The sequence below is a fragment of the Piliocolobus tephrosceles genome, chromosome 1, assembly GCF_002776525.5.
Source record: "Piliocolobus tephrosceles isolate RC106 chromosome 1, ASM277652v3, whole genome shotgun sequence".
Classification (NCBI taxonomy): domain Eukaryota; kingdom Metazoa; phylum Chordata; class Mammalia; order Primates; family Cercopithecidae; genus Piliocolobus; species Piliocolobus tephrosceles.
The window spans coordinates 175,984,551-176,006,373 of NC_045434.1; the positions used below are offsets into that span (position 1 = coordinate 175,984,551).

At 46.6% G+C, this 21,823-nt stretch overlaps 1 protein-coding gene across 5 annotated transcripts in view; it reads right to left on the reverse strand.

Annotated features, from left to right (window-relative positions):
• The window catches only part of RAD54L (RAD54 like), a 42,526-nt gene extending 21,981 nt beyond the window's left edge, over positions 1-20,545 (reverse strand). For 2 of the 5 annotated variants that reach the window (XM_023221499.1, XM_031934159.1), the window contains exons 1-8: positions 19,691-20,371; positions 19,501-19,587; positions 18,001-18,120; positions 8,806-8,866; positions 7,453-7,588; positions 6,941-7,010; positions 6,537-6,825; positions 6,178-6,302 (exon numbers count right to left, since the gene is read on the reverse strand). In XM_023221499.1, the coding sequence (XP_023077267.1) occupies positions 6,178-6,302; positions 6,537-6,825; positions 6,941-7,010; positions 7,453-7,588; positions 8,806-8,866; positions 18,001-18,120; positions 19,501-19,587; positions 19,691-19,693 (891 nt within the window). In that variant the 5' untranslated portion in view covers positions 19,694-20,371. The other 3 variants (XM_023221497.2, XM_031934161.1, XM_023221500.1) reach the window with 3 other exon arrangements.
• Between the last annotated feature and the right edge of the window lie 1,278 nt (positions 20,546-21,823).

Below are 21,823 nucleotides of genomic sequence, written 5' to 3' on the forward strand. Positions count from 1 at the left end.
ATCCCATTTGTCAATTTTGGCTTTTGCTGCCGTTGCTTTTGGTGTTTTAGACATGAAGTCCTTGCCCGTGCCTATGTCCTGAATGGTACTACCTAGATTTTCTTCTAGGGTTTTTATGGTATTAGGTCTAACATTTAAGTCTCTAATCCATCCTGAATTAATCTTTGTATAAGGAGTAAGGAAAGGATCCAGTTTCAGCTTTCTACTTATGGCTAGCCAATTTTCCCAGCACCATTTATTAAATAGGGAATCCTTTCCCCATTTCTTGTTTTTCTCAGGTTTGTCAAATATCAGATGGTTGTAGATGTGTGGCATTATTTCTGAAGGCTCCGTTCTGTTCCATTGGTCTATATCTCTGTTTTGGTACCAGTACCATGCTGTTTTGGTTACTGTAGCCTTGTAGTATAGTTTGAAGTCAGGTAGCGTGACGCCTCCGGCTTTGTCCTTTTGACTTAGGATTGTCTTGGCAATACGGGCTCTTTTTTGGTTCCATATGAACTTTAAAGCAGTTTTTTCCAATTCGGTGAAGAAACTCATTGGTAGCTTGATGGGGATGGCATTGAATCTATAAATTACCTTGGGCAGTATGGCCATTTTCACAATATTGATTCTGCCTATCCATGAGCATGGTATGTTCTTCCATTTGTTTGTGTCCTCTTTGATTTCACTGAGCAGTGGTTTGTAGTTCTCCTTGAAGAGGTCCTTTACATCCCTTGTAAGTTGGATTCCTAGGTATTTTATTCTCTTTGAAGCAATTGTGAATGGAAGTTCATTCCTGATTTGGCTCTCTGCTTGTCTGTTACTGGTGTATAAGAATGCTTGTGATTTTTGCACATTAATTTTGTATCCTGAGACTTTGCTGAAGTTGCTTATCAGCTTAAGAAGATTTTGGGCTGAGACGATGGGGTTTTCTAAATACACAATCATGTCATCTGCAAACAGGGACAATTTGACTTCCTCTTTTCCTAACTGAATACCCTTGATTTCTTTCTCTTGCCTGATTGCCCTAGCCAGAACTTCCAACACTATGTTGAATAGGAGTGGTGAGAGAGGGCATCCCTGTCTTGTGCCAGTTTTCAAAGGGAACTTTTCCAGTTTTTGCCCATTCAGTATGATATTAGCTGTGGGTTTGTCATAAATAGCTCTTATTATTTTGAGGTACGTTCCATCAATACCGAATTTGTTGAGCGTTTTTAGCATGAAGGGCTGTTGAATTTTGTCAAAAGCCTTTTCTGCATCTATTGAGATAATCATGTGGTTGTTGTCTTTGGTTCTGTTGATATGCTGGATTACGTTGATTGATTTGCGAATGTTGAACCAGCCTTGCATCCCAGGGATGAAGCCCACTTGATCATGGTGGATAAGCTTTTTGATGTGCTGCTGAATCCAGTTTGCCAGGATTTTATTGAGGATTTTTGCATCGATGTTCATCAGGGAGATTGGTCTAAAATTCTCTTTTTTTGTTGTGTCTCTGCCAGGCTTTGGTATCAGGATGATGCTGGCCTCATAAAATGAGTTAGGGAGGATTCCCTCTTTTTCTATTGATTGGAATAGTTTCAGAAGGAATGGTACCAGCTCCTCCTTGTACCTCTGGTAGAATTCAGCTGTGAATCCATCTGGTCCTGGGCTTTTTTTGGTGGGCAGGCTATTAATTGTTGCCTCAATTTCAGAGGCTGCTATTGGTCTATTCAGGGATTCAACTTCTTCCTGGTTTAGTCTTGGAAGAGGGTACGCGTCCAGGAAATTATCCATTTCTTCTAGATTTTCTAGTTGATTTGCGTAGAGGTGTTTATAGTATTCTCTGATGGTAGTTTGTATTTCTGTGGGGTCAGTGGTGATATCCCCTTTATCATTTTTTATTGCGTCTATTTGATTCCTCTCTCTTTTCTTCTTTATTAATCTTGCTAGCGGTCTGTCAATTTTGTTGATCTTTTCAAAAAACCAACTCCTGGATTCATTGATTTTTTGGAGGGTTTTTTGTGTCTCTATCTCCTTCAGTTCTGCTCTGATCTTAGTTATTTCTTGCCTTCTGCTAGCTTTTGAATGTGTTTGCTCTTGCCTCTCTAGTTCTTTTAATTGTGATGTTAGAGTGTCAATTTTAGATCTTTCCTGCTTTCTCTTGTGGGCACTTAGTGCTATAAATTTCCCTCTACACACTGCTTTAAATGTGTCCCAGAGATTCTGGTATGTTGTATCTTTGTTCTCATTGGTTTCAAAGAACATCTTTATTTCTGCTTTCATTTCGTTATGTACCCAGTAGTCATTCAGGAGCAGGTTGTTCAGTTTCCATGTAGTTGAGCGGTTTTGATTGAATTTCTTAGTCCTGAGTTCTAGTTTGATTGCACTGTGGTCAGAGAGACAGTTTGTTATAATTTCTGTTCTTTTACATTTGCTGAGGAGTGCTTTACTTCCAATTATGTGGTCAATTTTGGAATAAGTGTGATGTGGTGCTGAGAAGAATGTATATTCTGTTGACTTGGGGTGGAGAGTTCTATAGATGTCTATTAGGTCCGCTTGGTGCAGAGATGAGTTCAATTCCTGGATATCCTTGTTAACTTTCTGTCTCGTTGATCTGTCTAATGTTGACAGTGGAGTGTTGAAGTCTCCCATTATTATTGTATGGGAGTCTAAGTCTCTTTGTAAGTCTCTAAGGACTTGCTTTATGAATCTGGGTGCTCCTGTATTAGGTGCATATATATTTAGGATAGTTAGCTCTTCCTGTTGGATTGATCCCTTTACCATTATGTAATGGCCTTCTTTGTCTCTTTTGATCTTTGATGGTTTAAAGTCTGTTTTATCAGAGACTAGGATTGCAACCCCTGCTTTTTTTTGTTCTCCATTTGCTTGGTAGATCTTCCTCCATCCTTTTATTTTGAGCCTATGTATGTCTCTGCATGTGAGATGGGTCTCCTGAAGACAGCAGACTGATGGGTCTTGACTCTTTATCCAGTTTGCCAGTCTGTGTCTTTTAATTGGAGCATTTAGTCCATTTACATTTAAGGTTAATATTGTTATGTGTGATCTTGATCCTGCCATTATGGTATTAACTGGTTATTTTGCTCATTAGTTGATGCAGTTTCTTCCTAGGCTCAATGGTCTTTACATTTTGGCATGTTTTTGCAGTGGCTGGTACCGGTTGTTCCTTTCCATGTTTAGGGCTTCCTTCAGGGTCTCTTGTAAGGCAGGCCTGGTGGTGACAAAATCTCTAAGCATTTGCTTATCTGTAAAGAATTTTATTTCTCCTTCACTGATGAAACTTAGTTTGGCTGGATATGAAATTCTGGGTTTAAAATTCTTTTCTTTAAGAACGTTGAATATTGGCCCCCACTCTCTTCTGGCTTGTAGAGTTTCTGCCGAGAGATCTGCTGTCAGTCTGATGGGCTTCCCTTTGTGGGTAACCCGACCTTTCTCTCTGGCTGCCCTTAAGATTTTTTCCTTCATTTCAACTTTGGTGAATCTGGCAATTATGTGTCTTGGAGTTGCTCTTCTGGAGGAGTATCTTTGTGGCGTTCTCTGTATTTCCTGAATTTGAATGTTGGCCTGGCCTGCTAGGTTGGGGAAGTTCTCCTGGATGATATCCTGTAGAGTGTTTTCCAATTTGGTTCCATTTTCCCCCTCACTTTCAGGCACCCCAATCAGACGTAGATTTGGTCTTTTGACATAATCCCATACTTCTTGCAGGCTTTGTTCATTTCTTTTTCTTCTTTTTTCTTTTGGTTTCTCTTCTCGCTTCATTTCATTCATTTGATCCTCAATCGCTGATACTCTTTCTTCCAGTTGATCGAGTCGGTTACTGAAGCTTGTGCATTTGTCACGTATTTCTCGTGACATGGTTTTCATCTCTGTCATTTCGTTTATGACCTTCTCTGCATTAATTAGTCGAGCTGTCAATTCTTCCACTTTTTTTTCAAGATTTTTAGTTTCTTTGCGCTGGGTACGTAATTCCTCCTTTAGCTCTGAGAGGTTTGATGGACTGAAGCCTTCTTCTCTCATCTCATCAAAATCATTCTCTGACCAGCTTTGATCCGTTGCTGGCGATGGGCTGTGCTCCTTTGCAGGAGGAGATGCGCTCTTATTTTTTGAATTTCCAGCTTTTCTGCCCTGCTTTTTCCCCATCTTTGTGGTTTTATCTGTCACTGGTCTTTGATGATGGTGACGTACTGATGGGGTTTTGATTTAGGTGTCCTTCCTGTTTGATAGGTTTCCTTCTGACTGTCAGGACCCTCCGCTATAGGTCTGTTGGAGATTGCTTGAGGTCCACTCCAGACCCTGTTTGCCTGGGTATCAGCAGCAGAGGTTGCAGAAGATAGAATATTGCTGAACAGTGAGTGCACCTGTCTGATTCTTGCTTTGGAAGCTTCCTCTCAGGGGTGTACTCCACCCTGTGAGGTGTGGGGTGTCAGACTGCCCCTAGTGGGGGATGTCTCCCAGTTAGGCTACTCAGGGGTCAGTGACTCACTTGAGCAGGCAGACTGCCCCTTCTCAGATCTCAACCTCCGTGTTGGGAGATCCCCTGCTCTCTTCAAAGCTGTCAGACAGAGTCGTTCACGTTTCACAGGCTTCTACTCCTTTAGCTGAGCCCTGTCCCCAGAGGCGCAGTCTACAGAGACAGGCAGGTTTCCTTGAGCTGCTGTGAGCTCCACCCAGTTCCAGCTTCCCAGCGGCTTTAGTTACCTACTTAAGCCTCAGCGATGGCGGGCGCCCCTCCCCCAGCCTCGCTGCTGCCTTGCGGTTAGATTGCCGCAGACTGCTGTGTTAGCAAGGAGAGAGGCTCCGTGGGCGTGGGACCCTCCCAGCCAGGTGTGGGATACAATCTCCGGTGTGCCGGTGTTACAGCGCAGTATTGGGGTGGGAGTTACCCGATTTTCCAGGTGTTGTGTGTCTCAGTTCCCCTGGCTAGGAAAAGGGACTCCCTTCCCCCTCGCGCTTCCCAGGTGAGGCGATGCCTCGCCCTGCTTCAGCTCTCGCTGGTCGGGCTGCAGCAGCTGACCAGCACCGATTGTCCGGCACTCCCGAGTGAGATGACCCCAGTACCTCAGTTGAAAATGCAGAAATCGCCGGTCTTCTGTGTCGCTCGCGCTGGGAGTTGGAGACTGAAGCTGCTCCTATTCGGCCATCTTGCTCCGCCCTTTGTTTTTTTTTTAATTTGTTTTTTTGAGACGGAGTCTTGCTCTGTCACCCAGGCTAGAGTGCAGTGGTATGATCTAGGCTCACTGCAACCTCCGCCTCCTGGGTTCAAGAGATTCTTCTGCCTCAGCCTCCCGAGTAGCTGTGATTACAGGTGCCTGCCACTGTGCCCAGCTAATTTTTGTATTTTTAGTAAAGATGGGGTTTCACCATCTTGGCCAGGCTGGTCTCAAACTCCTGACCTCATGATCCACCCGCCTCGGCCTCCCAAAGTCCTGATAACAGGCATGAGCCACCGCACCTGGCCATATGTGTGTTTTGAGACAGGGTTTCACACCCCATCATCCAGGCTGGAGTGCAGTGGCGCAATCTCAGCTCACTTCCCGGGCTCAGCTGATTCTCCCACCTCGGCCTCCTGAGTAGCTGGGACTACAGGTGCACCACCACACCTGACTAATATTTTTATCTTTTTTAGGTAGAGGTGGGGTTTCACCATGTTGCCCAGGCTGGTCCCAAACTTCTGGGCTCAAGTGATCCACTCACCTCAGCCTCCCAAAGTGCTGGGATTACAGGCGTGAATCATCGTGCCCAGTCCCCCTTTAAATATTGAAGTCCTCAAAAACCTCTTTGGAAAAAGCACAGGCTACAGATCCTACTGTAGCTTGTGTCTCTTTTTCCCCAGAGCATCCTCAACCTTGGCAAAATAAATCTCTAAGTTGAGACTTTTCTCACTTTCTGGTTTATATCCTCTAAACACTGCCACCCACCCTTCAAGGTCCTTCTTTAGTCCAGGGATACTATCTGGAGACAACAAAGCCAATCAGTCCCCAGCATCTCACTCTCCTCGGAGTTCTAAGCATTGTTTAAGCCCTCTTTTGGCAGACAGTATCTTGTATTTTGGTATCACAGGCTCTCCCTATCACTTGTCTCCAAGGCAGCATCCTGTCTTCAGCATTCCCCAATGACTAGCACAGCCCTTGGAAGGCAATACTCGGTGAAGAGATTTTGACAGATTTTCTCCTACGACCCAGACTGCTGAGAGTCAAGTACCTCGTCACATATGACCAGACCAACACTTCCTTTCTGGAGGACTCCAACATGAAGGCGGAAGGTCTCATAGGAAATGATGAGGATGGGAGAAGGCACTCTGCCTCCACGCTGGTTCATGAATCCTTCTACAACAGAAAAGGTGTCAAGGGAACAATTCAGAATCTTTAAAAAAAAAAAAAAACTCGACAGTTTTTTAATTTAGCCTGGAAACAACTGGCTCCACTTCAACTATTTTCAATGGAAATTCTATTTTCTGCTACCCCTGCATTGCCCTCCCCCCCCAGCCATAAGTGAGCATACACACAAGAAAGCAGCAGGCTATGCAGGAGAGTGCAGCCATGTTTGTTAAGGCTCCATACCCAGTTTTTGGTCTATTTCATCCTTAGATCCTCCATCGATGGCCAGAGGTTGGAGCCTCCCTCCAAGCCATTTCCCAACCTCATTATACCAGTTCTTCACCAGGCTGGAAGGCGACACCACCACTGCCTTGTCAATTTCTGGCTTGCACTCTGGACTCTGACGCAAAAGTGTCCACATCAATGTGATGCATTGCAGCGTCTTTCCCAGGCCCATCTCATCAGCCATGATACACCCATGGCTGCCAGGGATGCGCCGACTGGTGACACACTCCCACAGGAATTTCACTCCCTAGAGAATAACAGCCTTCAGTCCACTTTGGCACCTACGCTGCTGCTGTCCCAGGGATGGTAGTCTCCCAGGCTCAGCCCCTAGCCCACACCTCATTCCCCTCACCCTCATTTACCTCTCTCTGATGAGGCCGCAAAACCTTACTGAGAATAGGGTCAACAACCACATGGACAGGGAGTTTCTCCCTGAGAAAACACAGCAAAGAAAACAATGTGCTCAGACATGGGCAAGGGAGCACCCTCAGGAAGCTGTGTCCTGCTGATCCAGAGGCAACAGAGGCAGCTGCCTAAGAGAAGACCTTCTTGGCTGATAAGTCATAAAACCATAGCAAATTCCTACTTTAGGAGTTAGAAAGTTAGCTCAGAGAGGAATGGGTTCCCTATGTCATCACCTCAATCACTCCTCCTCCTAAGTGAGCATCCTGGGAAGGCAGGAGGGGATGAGGAATGCCCACTCACTGGACATGACCACAGGCTCTTCCCCAGGCAGTCTCCTTCCCCAATCATCTACTCTCTGAAAACACATGCCAATCCTAAAGAGAAATCACACCAAAATACCCTCTACCCTCCCAAGTATGCATGCATGTACAGAGGACCAGAACTGCTTACGAAATACCAGTGCACATACTTGTCAAGCTTCAGCTGGTCATGGGCGCTCAGCGGGGGAGGCTCATACAGAACCAAGGCATCTTTTTCCAGGGGGTCATGGAGGGCCCGGCGGACCCCAGCCCTTTTCAGGCCCAATGCCCGAGAGCCCAGAGGACCTACAAACCAATAATCATTCCATCACCTGAACCTATGTTTAGGAGCTCCAGCAAGCCCAACTCAAATACTTGTCCTTCACATAACATTTCTTGAGCTCCCATATGACGCTCTCTCTCTGAGAATGCCTCCAAACTCAGTTTGGGCATCTCTACATGACCATTATCCCATTCTGCTTTTTTCAGAGATGGAGTCTCACTCTATTGCCCAGGCTAGAGTGCAATGGCACAATCTTGGCTCACTGCCACCTCTGCCTCCTGGGTTCAAGCAATTCTCCTGCCTTAGCCTCCCAAGAAGCTGGGATTATAGGCGCCCGTCACATCTGGCTAATTTTTGTATTTTTTTAGTAGAGACAGGGTTTCACCATGTTGTCCGGGCTGGTCTTGAACTCCTGACCTCAGGTGATCTGCCCACCTTGGCCTCCCAAAGTGCTGGTATTACAGGCGTGAGCCACCACACCCAGTCCCCAGAATTATTCTGCTTTGAATCAGAGCTTTTCCTGTTTTATTTCTCCCATTCCATTACAAACTTCTGAGGTGCCAGGTCTGGTTCATTTCAACTCAACACAATCCTGGGAAGGCCTGAAATTCTAAATGGGGCTTTCAGAGAGCTTTCTGAGAGCTCCTAAGAGCTGGCCACAGCCAAGCATAGTGTCTCAAGCCTGTAGTCCCAACACTTTTTGAGAGGTCGAGGTGGGAGGATCACTTGAGGCCAGGAGTTCGAGATCAGCCTGGTCAACATAGTGAAATCTTATCTCTATTAAATTTTAAAAAAAGAAAAAAAAAAGAGAGAGAGAGAGAAAGCTGGCCTCCCTACTCCTCCAAGCCCCAGTTTTAGCATCATGCTGTACCCCATATGAGACAGGGAAAAAACCTTACAGAATTTAGGCCTCCCACACAGTCAGCCTCATAAAAGAGATGCTACTGAATGCACTTGGATTGAATGAAGCCCAGATCCATCAGCCATCTTGGCCCACCAGGAACTTTCTGAGCACTGGGACACCTCTACCAAGAAGATGAGGGGCAGTTAGTCTTGGCAGCCCTTACTGAGGCTAACATAGTTTTCATGCAGGCCTCAGGAGGGTCACCCCAAACACAGCCACCGCTGGACTGGCACCTTCAATTCCCAGCTAAGCTTGTATTTACAAAAGCAGGTTTTTAATTTATTCAGGCACACATACATATGACTGATTTCAAAAATAGAAAAACCTCCATTTTACCTTGATAATTTGGAATGGGGACTTTGAAAGGCTTTGACAAAATGCTTCGAATAAATGCTTCCTAAAAAGAAAGGAGAAAGAGGGATTCAGGACTGATTGGAGATGTTATGAGACAATATCATGATATGCTTCACATTAGGTTTGGTACAACAGCATCCATCTTCGAGGCTTTATGTAAGGTTCTACAAGTATCCAGGGATAGCAGAAGGGCCCAGCCTCAGTCAACCATGAGGCTTAGAAGCCATGAAACCATTCACTCATTAAAGATGCCAGTGAGCATCCCTAGCTCTTCCCTAGGGTATAGCACCTTGGAAAGCAACTACCACAGACTCAGCCAACCCGAGTAATAACAGAGAAGTCCAATGTCTGCGTTTAACCACTGTCATATAGGACTACACCTTCCCAAGCATACCTCACATACCTCACAATTTTTTTTTTGGCCACATCAGTTCTGCCTAATATATCTAATACTCACATCAGCCTCCTTGGGAACTAAACAGCTAATCAAAAAGTAGTGATAGTAGGAGAAATGGGAGCCATAGTATTAATAAAATAATATTACCACCACCAGGCCGAGCATGGTGGCTCACACCTGTAATCCTAACACTTTGGGAGGCCAAGGCAGGAGGATCACTTAGGTCTGGGAGTTCGAGACCAGCCTGGGCAATATAGCAAGACCCCATCTCTATTTTTAAAATATATATTTAAAAATATAAATAAAAATAATGATGGCTACCAAGGTATGCTAGACACAGAGCTAAGCTTTTTGCATTCATGTTACCATTTAATCCCAACAGCTGTATGAGGTCCATATATTACTGGTATTCCCATTTTACAGATGAGCAAACTGAAGCTCAGGGTGATTAAGCCACTTTCTCAAATCACAAAGCCATCATAAACGCAGGACTTTCCCAGTTCTAGTGTCCTTACTTGTACTCAGTAGGCAATATGGCCTCTCACCCAGTCTGAGTACAGCCATACACATCAGCCCAGACCCAGCAGCTTCCTGCCATGTAAAGCACAAGAGAAGGAACATGAGAAAGGGACATGAGAGAGAAGCTAAGCCCAACACTAAGAAAAAGCAAGTGGGACAAGGGTGACAGCAGGTAGACATGTGGGTCCTAGAGAGGTAGCACTGGTGACTCCTCCACCTAAGGGCAAGAAGCCTCTCTACAAGCACTTCTGCCTTGAACCAGCATTATTCCATGGGCTATGGGGCTAGGGCAGGAGTAGAGAAGGCATAAAAATTAACACTGAACTAACTCTGACAGCTCCCATGGAAGTTCTGGTCCACACACACCTGAGCCCTTTGCGGAACTGTGATAGCCTATGAACCTCAACAAAACCAGAGCTGGAACCCAAGAGATCAAAGAGAAATAAAGAGCAGAGACCCTGAAGGCAGTTTTAATGGGAATATATTAGTGGAAAAACCAGTAATGAAAAAATGTCCCTTCTAGCAAAAAACGTCGTCTAGTAGGAGAAAAAAGCAAGCCTGCCCTGATATTTTTACCTTTGTTTTCTGACTCATTTCTTCACACATCATAAATGTCTAGAAACTCAAATGTACTTTATTTGTTTTTTGGGTTTTTTTTTTTTTTTTGAAGACGGAGGCTCGCTCTGTCACCCAGCTGGAGTGCAATGGCGCAATCTCAGCTCACTGCAACCTCTGCCTCCCGGGTTCAAGCAATGCTCCTGCCTCAGCCTCCCAAGTAGCTGGGACTACAGGCGCACACCACCACACCTCACTAATTTTGGTATTTTTAGTAGAGACAGGGTTTCACCAAGTTGGCCAGGCTGGTCTTGAACTCCTGACCTCAAGTGATCCGTCCACCTTGGCCCCCCAAAGTACTGGGATTACAGGAATGAGCCATCGCGACTGGCCTCAAATGCACTTTAAATTCAAAAAAAAGTAATGAACTTTTTTTGTGATATTAGAAGACAGAAAACAAGTATGTAGAAATGAACTTCCTTATCACACTAAATAACATGACAATATCACACTAAGTAACATAACATGAGGGCAAAGTTGGCAAAAAACTCAAATGCTTTTGTTTATTTGCAAACTTCTTTGCATGTGAATAAAATCCTTTATTGACTCTTTTTTTTTTTTTTTTTAAACAGACAGGGTCTCACTTTGTCGCCCAGGCTGGAGTACAGTAGTGGTGATCATACCTCACTGCAGTCTCTAAGTCCTGGCTCAAGGGATCTTCTCACCTCGGCCTCCCAAAGTGCTGGGATTATAGGCATGAGCCATCATGCCCAGCCTTTACTATTTTTAATTAGCATGACTGTAACTATGAACAGCAATGATAATCATTATGAAAGATGCTAACAAAAAGGACCCTTGGCCAGTGCAGTGGCTCATGCTTATAACCCCAGTGCTTTGGGAGGCTGAGGTGGGAGGACTGCTTAAGTCCAGGATTTTGAGACCAGTCTAAGGCAACGTAGTGAGACCCCGCCTGACACACCCCCTAAACAAAATTTAAAAATTACCCAGGCACTGTGGCACATGGTCCCAGCTACTCAGAAGGCCGAGGCGGGAAGATCACTTGAGCCTAGGAGTTCAAGGCTGCAGTGAGCTATGATTACCCCATTGCACTCCAGCCTGGGTGACAGCAAGACCTGCCTCAAAGGAAAAAAAAAAGCTACTCTTAAGTCAAATGAGAGGAAAAGGAGATAGACCCTAATTTTCTTTTTAATATAGCATCAATTCTAAAACAGAAATATTTTCAAAATTATCAGTACAGAAGGCTAGATTTGAGGCTCTGAGTAGCCAAGAATGTATGCTCCAAATTTAAAAAGACTTTCAATAGAACACAGGAATCATAGGTTCTGCAGGGAGAACTACAGGCTTGCATAACTGGTAAGGAAGAATGTGGAGACCCCTGGCCAAAAACATCTGAGGGCTCAGTCTGCAAAATGGAATGGCTGGCCAGGCACAGTGCACGCCTATAATCCCAGCACTTTGGGAGGTCAAGGCAGGCAGGTCACTTGAGGTCAGGAGTTCAAGACCTGCCTTGCCAACATGGTGAAACCCCCTCTCTACTAAAAATACAAAAAACTGAGCTGGGCATGGTGGCGGGCACCTATAATCCCAGTTACTTGGGGGGTTGAGGCACAAGAATCACTTGAACCTGGGAGGTGGAAGTTGCAGTGAGCCGAGATCGCGCCACTGTACTCCAGGCTGGGCCACAGAGCAAGACCCTGTCTCAAAAAAATAAATAAATAAATAAATAATGAAAAAAAAAAAAAAGAATGGCCAACCTGCAGGGATCTGGTCTGGTGACTCACCAGTCTCTATAGGAGGGGGCAGGGAGGCAGCATGCTCTCATTCTCTGTTCATTTGGTTACTGATAATTCATACCAATTTTTCCTTCTGATAGATGAGAGACAGCATCCCTCCTCCCCACCAAGGCTAAAGCTTCCCATTTCTGCAGAGAATCACTCTGTTATGACTGATCACTCTGTATCTCAGCCTCTCCCTCTCTACTAGCTCTTACCAGTATTCAAAATTGACTTAATTATCTCCTATCTTAAAAACAAATATTCATTTGATTCCTTATCTCCTCCCCTCCACAGGCAAACTTCTACTAAGTTATATAGCTCCCCTTCTTTCCTCCCACTCTTCCTGTCTTCTGCCCCTTCCACTCTGGCCAAGATCACGAATGGCCTACATGACCCTAATTCCAATGGACATGTATCTTACTTGACGAAGCTGGCCACTCTTTCTCAAATATTTTCTGCCTTTGACTTCCATGACACTACTCTCCACCTTTCCAGGATCTCATCTTCAGTCCCCTAACGAGCTCTTTTTCCTCTGCCTTTTAACCCTCACCCCACCCCCAGAGCTCAGTGCTCCCAACCAGCTGCAGTGACACACATCTGTAATCCCAGCACTCTGGGAGGCCAAGACAGGAGGATTGCTAGAACCCAGGAGTTTGAAACCTGCCTGGGCAACATAGTGAGACCTGGTCTCTACATATCATTTAAAAATTAGCAGGCCGGGCGCGGTGGCTCAAGCCTGTAATCCCAGCACTTTGGGAGCCGAGACGGGCGGATCACGAGGTCAGGAGATTGAGACCATCCTGGCTAACAGGGTGAAACCCCGTCTCTACTAAAGAATACAAAAAACTAGCCGGGCGACGAGGTGGGCGCCTGTAGTCCCAGCTACTTGGGAGGCGGAGGCAGGAGTGAGCTGAGATCCGGCCACCACACTCCAGCCTGGGCGACAGAGCCAGACTCCGTCTCAAAAAAAAAAAAAAAAAAAAATTAGCCAGGTGTGGTGGCGCATGTCTGTGGTCCTACCTACTCCAGAGGCTGAGGTGACAGCAATACCCGAGCCTGAGATTGAGGCTGCAGTGACCTGTGATTGCACCACTGCATTCCAGCCTGGGCAACACAGCGAGACCCTGTCTCAGAAAAGAAAACAAAGTCAGTGCTCCCCAGGGCGCAGGGTTTAGCCCTCAGATCTTCTGACTACACATTCACCAATCCATTTACCAGGTATAAAATATATCTATGCTAATGAGTCCCAGATAGATTTCTAGTTATACCTCACTCCACATCCACATTTGCAACCGACTGCAGACCTAGATCTCCTGCAGGGACTTCAAAATCATCATGTCTAAGGCTAAAGTCCTCATCTCCAAGGCCACACTATGACTCCTGTGAGCCCCAGGCACTCTTGCCTTTGGGGCCCCTTCCTCCATTTAAAAAAAAAAAAAAAGGCCAGATGCAGCGGCTCACTCCTGTAATACTAGCATTTTGGGAGGCCAAGGCAGGTAGATCACTCAAGGTCAAGAGTTCAAGACCAGCCTGGCCAACACTGTAAAACCGTGTCTCTACTAAAAATACAAAAATTTGCCAGGCGTGGTGGTGGGTGCCTGTAATCCCAGCTACTCAGGAGGCTGAGGCAGGAGAATAGCCTGAACCTGGGAGGCGGAGGTTGCAGTGCACCAAGATCACGCCACCGCACTCCATTTTAAGCGACAGAGCAAGACTCCCTATGAAAAAAAAGAAAAAACAAAAACAAAAAAGACTGCGTTGGTATAAAGATAAATATAATAATATAATCAGGCTAGATTACTATGTATTTTTTTTCTTCTGATTTTAAAAGGAATTAAAGACCACCATCGCTCTCTAAGTGCAGTGTTAGCTCACCAAGCTCCAGCTGAAGGAGAATGGAGATAAGTAAGGAGGTGAGCCAAGATAGCATCACTGCACTCCAGTCTGGGTGAGAACATAAGACCCTGTCTCAAAAAAAAAAAAAAGGAATACCTAAGTATATCACCGTGAGTAGAAAAATAAGGGACAGAAATCAAGTATTGCATTTTTCCATCATTTTCATTTTTTGTGTGAATTTTTTTTTAATTTTTTTAGATGGAGTCTCACTCTATCACCAGGCTAGAGTGCAATGGCGCGATCTCAGCTCACTACAAGCTCCACCTCCCGGGTTCATACCATTCCTCAGCCTCCCAAGTAGCTGGGACTACAGGTGCCCACCACCATGCCCAGCTAATTTTTTGTATTTTTTAGTAGAGTCGGAGTTTCACCGTGTTAGCCAGGATGGTCTCAATCTCCGATCTCCTGACCTCGTGATGCGCCCACCTCAGCCTTCCAAAGTGCTGGAATTACAGGCGTGAGCCACCTTGCCCGGCCTTTTGTGTGAATTCTTAATATAAATGTAGAGATGTAAAGCATTAATACAAGTCAAAATGTTTCAGTGAACAAGTTTCAGCACTTCCATTCTATAACAATTATAAACAAACCTGTTCATATCTTCTGGACAATGGATTTTTTAAAATACAATTTCTTATTGACAGCAACTAAACAGTGTTAGTAGCATTCTTATCACACAGCAGATTCTACCCATTAACTATACTTTTCTGAATTTTCCTATATGCAAGTATTTTTTTCCTTTTGAGACAGGGTCTCTGTCACTCAGGGTGGAGTGCAGTGACAGTATCATGTGTCACTGCACCCTTGACCACCTCAGGTGAAACGATCCTCCCACCTCAGTCTCCAGAGTAGCTGGGACTACAGTCACATGCAACCACATACAGCCCATTTATTTATTGTTTTTTAGAGATAGGGTCTCACTATGTTGCTCAAGTTGGTCTCAAACTCCTGGGCTCAAGTGATCCTCCTGCCTCGGCCTCCCAAAGTACTGGGATTACAGGTATGCACCACCACACCTGGCCTGCAAGTACATTTTTAATGTTGTCTATCTTCTGTTCTATTCCTGTAACTTTGCTATTAAAAGACAATAGCTTTTGTATAATACATTCAACTTCATAGGCCCCCTGATTACAGTGCCCGCCATCTCCCTCCCACCAAATGCCATTCCTCTTCTGCGTTCCCTATCTCAGCAAATGGCACCACCATCCATCCACCTTGCCCAAGCCTAAAATCCCAACTTCATCCTCAATTTTCCCTCTCCCCACATGTAATCAATCCCAAGTTTTTCCACTTGTAATTTTTAAGTATCTCTCAAAATCCACCTACTTCTTCCCATTCCCCATTCCCCTAAAACCCATGTCCAGGGCATAATTCTCTCTTGCTTGGCCACCTGCAATAGCTTTCTCACTAGTTTCCCTCCCTCCAGTCTCTCCACATCCAACAGATATGCTACACTGCTGTTACCTCCCACCCCCACTTAAAACACTTCTAAAGCTCTTCAATGACCTTAGTCCAGACTCTCCTAGCATGGCTTCTGAAAGGCCTTCCACTCTTAGCCTCTGCATAGCTCTCCAACTCTCATCTCTCACCACCATCCCCCAACTCCCCACACTCTCTTTTCAGTACCTGCCTCTATTGCTGCCAGGCTTTCCAATAAGCTGTTCCTTCTATTAGAATATTTTTCACTCCTGGCTGGGCACGGTGGCTCACGCCTATAATCCCAGCACTTTGGGAGGCCGAGACGGGCGGATCACGAGGTCAGGAGATCGAGACTATCCTGGCTAACACGGTTAAACCCTGTCTCTACTGAAAATACAAAACAAATTAGCCTGGTGTGGTGGCGGGCGCCTGTAGTCCCAGCTACTCGGGAGGCCGAGGCAGCAGAATGGTGTGAACCAAAGAGGCGGAGCTTGCAGTGAGCCCAAATCACCCCACTGCACTCCAGCCTGGGCAACTGAGTGAGACTCCGTCTCAAAAAATAAATAAATAAATAAGAATGTTTTCCACTCTCTTCACCTGTCTAACCCCTCATATCTTTCAAGACTTAACAGCACATCTTTCAGAGGCAGGTATTCCCCAATCTCCAGACCCGTAGGTCTCCTGTTATGCACTCCCACAACTGCACTTATGCCATGTAGTTACACAGGACAACTTTGAATAAATCCTGAATGAAACAGTCCCAGAAGATTATACACCATTTTAACACCATTTTCTTTCTTTTGAGATGGGGTCTCGTTCTGTCACCCAGGCTGGAGTGCAATGGTGCCAATCTCGGCTGACTGCAACCTCTGCCTCCTAGGCTTAAGCGATCCTCCCATGTCAGCCTCCCAGGTAGCTGGGACAACAGGCACACACCACCATGCCCAGCTAATTATTTTTGTATTTTTGATAGCGATGGGGTTTCACCATGTTGCCTGGGTTGGTCTCAAACTCCTGAGCTCAAGCCATCCGCCTACCTCGGTCTCCCAGAATGCTGGGATTATAGATGTGAACCAACACGCCTACCCAACACCATTTTTTAAAGTTCAAAAAACCAATTAAAAAATGTATTAGTGATTTTTTTTTTTTGAGATGGAGTGTCACTCTGTTGCTGAGGCTGTATTAGTGATTTTTGTATGTATCCTAAAACTGTCATAAAAGTAAAAGATAATGGATACAATTCAAGATAGTGATTACCTCTGGGAATAGGAAAAGGGATTATGGGTTTGACAATGTTCTAGTCCTGGATGATGGGTTCACAGGTGTTTGTGTTTTATAACTTATGCGATATATCTATATTTATCAAGTATTACACAAAACTGTTGTGTTTTTTTGTTTTTGGGATGGATTTTCACTCTTGTCGCCCAGGCTGGAGTGTAATGGCACGATCTCGGCTCACTGCAACCTCCGCCTCCCGGGTTCAAGTGATTCTCCTGCCTCAGCCTCCCAAGTAGCTGGGATTACAGGCATGCACCACCATGCCTGGCTAATTTTCTCTGTATTTTTAATAGAGACGGGATTTCAACATGTTTGCCAGGCTGGTCTTGAACTCCTGACCTCAGGTGATCCATCTGCCTTGGCCTCCCAAAGTGCTGGGATTACAGGCATGAGCCACTGTGCCTGGCCTAAAACTGTTTTTATTTAGTTAGGTTTTTTTTTTTTTTTTGAGACCAAGTCTCACTCTTGCCCAGGCTGGAGTGCAGTGGAACGATCTTGACTCACTGCAACCTCTGCCTCCCGGGTTTCAAGTGATTCTCATGCCTCAGCCTCCTGAGTAGCTGGGACTACAGGCGTATGACACCATGCCCAGTTAATTTTTGTATTTTTAGTAGACAAAGGGCTTAGCCATGTTGGCCAGGCTGGTCTCAAACTCCTAACCTCAGGTGATCCACCCACCTCGGCCTCCTGAAGTGCTGGGATTACAGGAGTGAGCCACCCTGCCCGGCCACAAAACTGTGTTTAAATGTTTGCTGAATGCACAAATGACTAATCTCCATTATGTATTCCTAGTTTTCCTTCAAAATATTACTCATAAAGCTTAGTGGAAAAGCTTTGGAACTAGGCAGATCTGCTGCAGCCACTCTGAGCAAATTACTTAACCCTTCTGAGACTCAGTTTTCTCATCTTAAAACGTGAGAATTACATGAGGCAATGCACAGAACCTGCCATGGTGGTGATTAAGTTTGACTTTACTAGAGGAAATATATGACTCTGGTACTCCTTGAAGTCATATACAGAGTCAGAGTCTGAGCTGACATGAGGATCCTAGTTCCTTTACCCTCCTTTCCTTAGGAATCTGAACCATCTGATATCTGGTGCCCATGTAGCTACTATAAACCAGGCACAAGTTAGGCACACCTCGCTAAGCAGGCCCTAGCAGCTGTGGGCAGTTCCAAAGCCCCCACAGATGTGTGTCTTCTGGCCACTCTAGAAAGCACTGAGGGAGTCTACAGGGACAGGAGTCTACAGGGACAGGAGTCTACCTAGGCTGAGTGACTGGGCACAGACATATATATGTAGGTTGCAGTTCTGGCTTACATGCTGACTGCTGTCCAGACAAGGTGGTTGATTGGTTAGCTGACTCAAAGGTTTCCGAAAAGGAGACAGGAAACACTCCTGGATCTGGGTCTCACTGCTGGATTTCCGTTTCCTAGGAGTCTAGGAGAGAGAATTGGGAAAGGTGAAGTCTAGAAGACCACAGAAATCACCATAATGGCAACTAACACTTGAAGTGCTTATTAAGTGCCAGGCACTGTGCTAAATTCTTCACGCATGTTATAGTGTATCATCTTCATAGCTACTCTATTATATAGATTTATTATCCTTATTTAAGAGGTGATAAAACTGGAGCTTAATGCGGTTAAATAACCTGCCTAAACTGAGCAGGGGCAATGGAAAAGGTAAATAAAACGGGCCTGTGAAGAGCAAGTCTACCAACAGCATGGAGTCCTGGTGGCCCCAAAGCTTCACTCCAAAAGCTCCATGGAATGACTGAGCAACCAAACACTTCGCTGAGTTTCCAAGGGGCAAGAGAACAGCTGCCTTCAACTCCCAGGCCATTGAGGCCACTCCCCACTCAGGCCACCCATGGCCATGAGGACACTGGCACTAAAAGCATCTTCAGCAGCAACCAGCAACTGACAGTAGACCCAGCTGCAGAGAATGCTGCCCCAAGTTCAAGTCTGAGACCCATGTACGTGGCAAGGGGCAGCCAATGTGCCTCCTTCACAGGTAGAGGAGCCCCTTGCACACCACGGTACAACTATTGAGCAAACCCCTCCAAGCCATTAGGCAAGAAGCCACTTGTGCCAGTTTGCCAGGATATTTGAAGCTTCAGCGATCCTATAAGACACACCTGAAACAAACACCAGCACCCCCACCCCACACCTTATTCGCACACTGCTCCTGCCAAAAAGTGCCTTCTAGTCCTTGCATAGCTGATCCCTTCCTTCAAAGTTCCAGTGGCCAAGCCCCCACTTCTTGAACTGCTCTTATTCTCTGAAGTCTATGCTGCACTGTCCTATTTATTTTGGTTTACGTAGGTCCTGCCCACAGTCAGCCCCAGCAAGCCTCCAAAACAGGAAGCAGCACACAGGGCCCAACCTAAAGTAGAATATACTGTACTTCAGTATGAGCAAGGACTGGAAGGACCCAACCTGTCAGATCTAGGCCCAAGTGAGCCCAGGACTCTAAGGGAGGCCCAGAAAGGACAAGGAGCAAAAGAGCAGGCTGCTAATTGCTGTTGTGTAGCCCTTTTTTTCAAACAGAGTCAAAAGGTCCAATCCAACCGGCTCTTTTGCTTTAGAATACCTTTTCCCGCCAGGAAAACTGAGGTTATATTAGCTTCTAATGACTACTCTGAGGACAAAGATTTTATTAATCTTGTTCAATGCCTGGCACATAGTAAGTACTCATTAAAAGTTTACTGAACATACAAAAGAGGCATCTGGAGTTGGCTATGTAACCCTAGAAACCAAGTCCTGGCTTCTTTTCTGCCCAAACAGAAAACTCCCCTTCCCTGTCCCCTTGAGTGCTCACCACTAGGCCAGGTTGCCAGTCTTCATCTTTAGAGGACCCGCCTTCAGGCTTTCTCTTGGCCAGCTGGCTGGGAGCCAAGCTCCTCCTCTGTAAGGGGAGAACGGAAACAGTGCCTGCAAGCATCCTGCAGCCTAGGCCTGTTAGACCCTGACCCAGGGCTACTCCCAGCCTCCCCTAGGCCCACACTTACCATCCTGGGCCTAGGAGTTTAAAACGTCAAGTACCCATGAGCCGAAGGTCAAAAGCAGGTAGCGGCTAAGCGTGTAAGACCAGGGTCTAATCAGCAGAGAGGGCTGCTACATTATTGAGAGGACCGGCTAATTAAAGAGGGGGCATGGATGGCGGGAATCCGTCCAGGAACTGGGGTTTGGACCCAAACTGTGAGAGTGTCCGTCCTCCGTAAGCCGAGACGAGAGATTAGGCCAAAGTGGAAGAGACCAAGCAGAGATTAGTGTGGGACTGGGGGAGGAGGCAGGTGGAGTCCCAGACTGGGCGGAGTGCAGTGGGGATGATGGTCCCAGACTGGGCGGAGTGGAGTGGGGATGATGGTCCCAGTCCGGGTGAAGGGAGGAGGTAGTTGCGCGGCGGGGCGGGGTGGGAGTGGGGGTGGGGGTGGGTAATCACTGGCCAGGAAAGAGAAGCTGTGGTGAAAGTCCGAGGCCTGGGTGGGGAAGGCAAGTCCGGAGAAAGGAGATTTCCCAGGGCTGGAGGTGGAAACCAGGATAAGACTCAGGGAGGTCAAGCAGAAAGCCACGCGGGGCCTGTAAAAGGTTAGGAGGGGAATACCAGGAGGGGCTGAAAAGAGCGACAGAGATGGACGTAGAACCCAGCACCTCCCTCCCAACGCGCTTCTTCCCAAAGCGCGCGTTAACAGCCGCCAAGACTCACCGACCCGCCAAGACCCAGTCAATCGAACCTCCCGCCGCGCTGCTGTCGTATCACCCATTGGCTGTGTTCGATAAGTTCGGCCCTCGCGACCCAAGGAAGAGGAGGGAATAGTGCTGCGCCCAATGAGGAGTCTGGGCTGTGGAGCTGGAGAAGCTAAATTGACCTACTAGGAGGCGTGACTTAGATGGAAGGGCGGGGCCAACAGAGGTGGGCGGTTGGGCGAGAAGAGAGGGGCGGGGAGAGGGCGGGGTGGGGGGGGGGAAAGGGGGGGGCGAGGGGCGGGGCCAACAGAGGTGAGCGGTTGGGCGAGAAGAGTGGGGCGGGGCGAGAAGAGCTGGGCGGGGAGGGACGCGGCCAACAGTGGGGGGAGGTTGGGCTAGAGGAGCGGGGCAGGGCTAGAAGAGCTGGACTGGGCGGGGAGGGGCGGGGCGGAATTACTACTGCGAGCTGGAATTCGGCCCCTGTCTTGGGCGTTTGTCCCAGGTGGGTGAGCTGTGGTCCCGCAGCTATGGAAGGGATGATTTACGCCACATTGAGCAGCGGAGGAGTTACCACCTGTTGTGGACAACTGGGAATTATGAAAGGCGGCACATTTCTGGGAGTTTGGATTGCATCTACAGTGGTGCCAGGTCTAGAGCAGAGGGCCGGGGTTGGAGTCAGGCCTCGCCCACCCAGAAAGTGGTGAGAGGCATTCGGCCCAGACTGCCACGTGGTGGACTCGGGCAGTGGGAGTCCCCGGATGACGCGACTTTCTCGCTCAGGGATGTCTTGAAAGAAGCTGCCTTCCTCTCCAAGTCCAAACCGCGTTGGAGGAAGCGTGGTGTTTGGAGTCTTAGATTTAATCATCCAATCTCTCAAAACGTCAGTTTCTTCATATCTAAAGTGGCATTAGAATAGTACCTGCCCCCCAAGGTTATTCTGACAAGTAAATTAATGTGTGTAAAGCACCCAACAGTGGCATGCACAACCTAGGTACTCACTAATAATGATAAGGGTATATATATACATAGCATTTACCATCAGGCATTTCTGAGCTTCTAAGATATAACAATTCATGTAATGCTCATGACTATGAGGTAGGTTTATTCTTGTCCCCATTTTGTAAGTGAGGAAACAGGCCTAGATAGGCTAGTAACTTGTCCAAGGTTACACACCTGACTACAGCTTACGCCATCCTCACAGGGTTATCAAGAATTCTGAGGTCGGGCATGGTGGCTCACACCTGTAATTCCAGCACTTTGGGAGGCCGAGGCGGGAGGATTGCTTGAGCCCAGCACTTCCAGACCAGCCTGGGCAACACGGAGAAACCCCATCTCTACAAAACAATTAGCCAGGCGTGGTGGTGCATAGCTGTAGTCCTAGCTATTGCAGAGGCTAAGCTTGGAAGGATCTCTTGAGCCTGGAAGGTCAAGCTGCAGTGAGCCGAGATCACGCC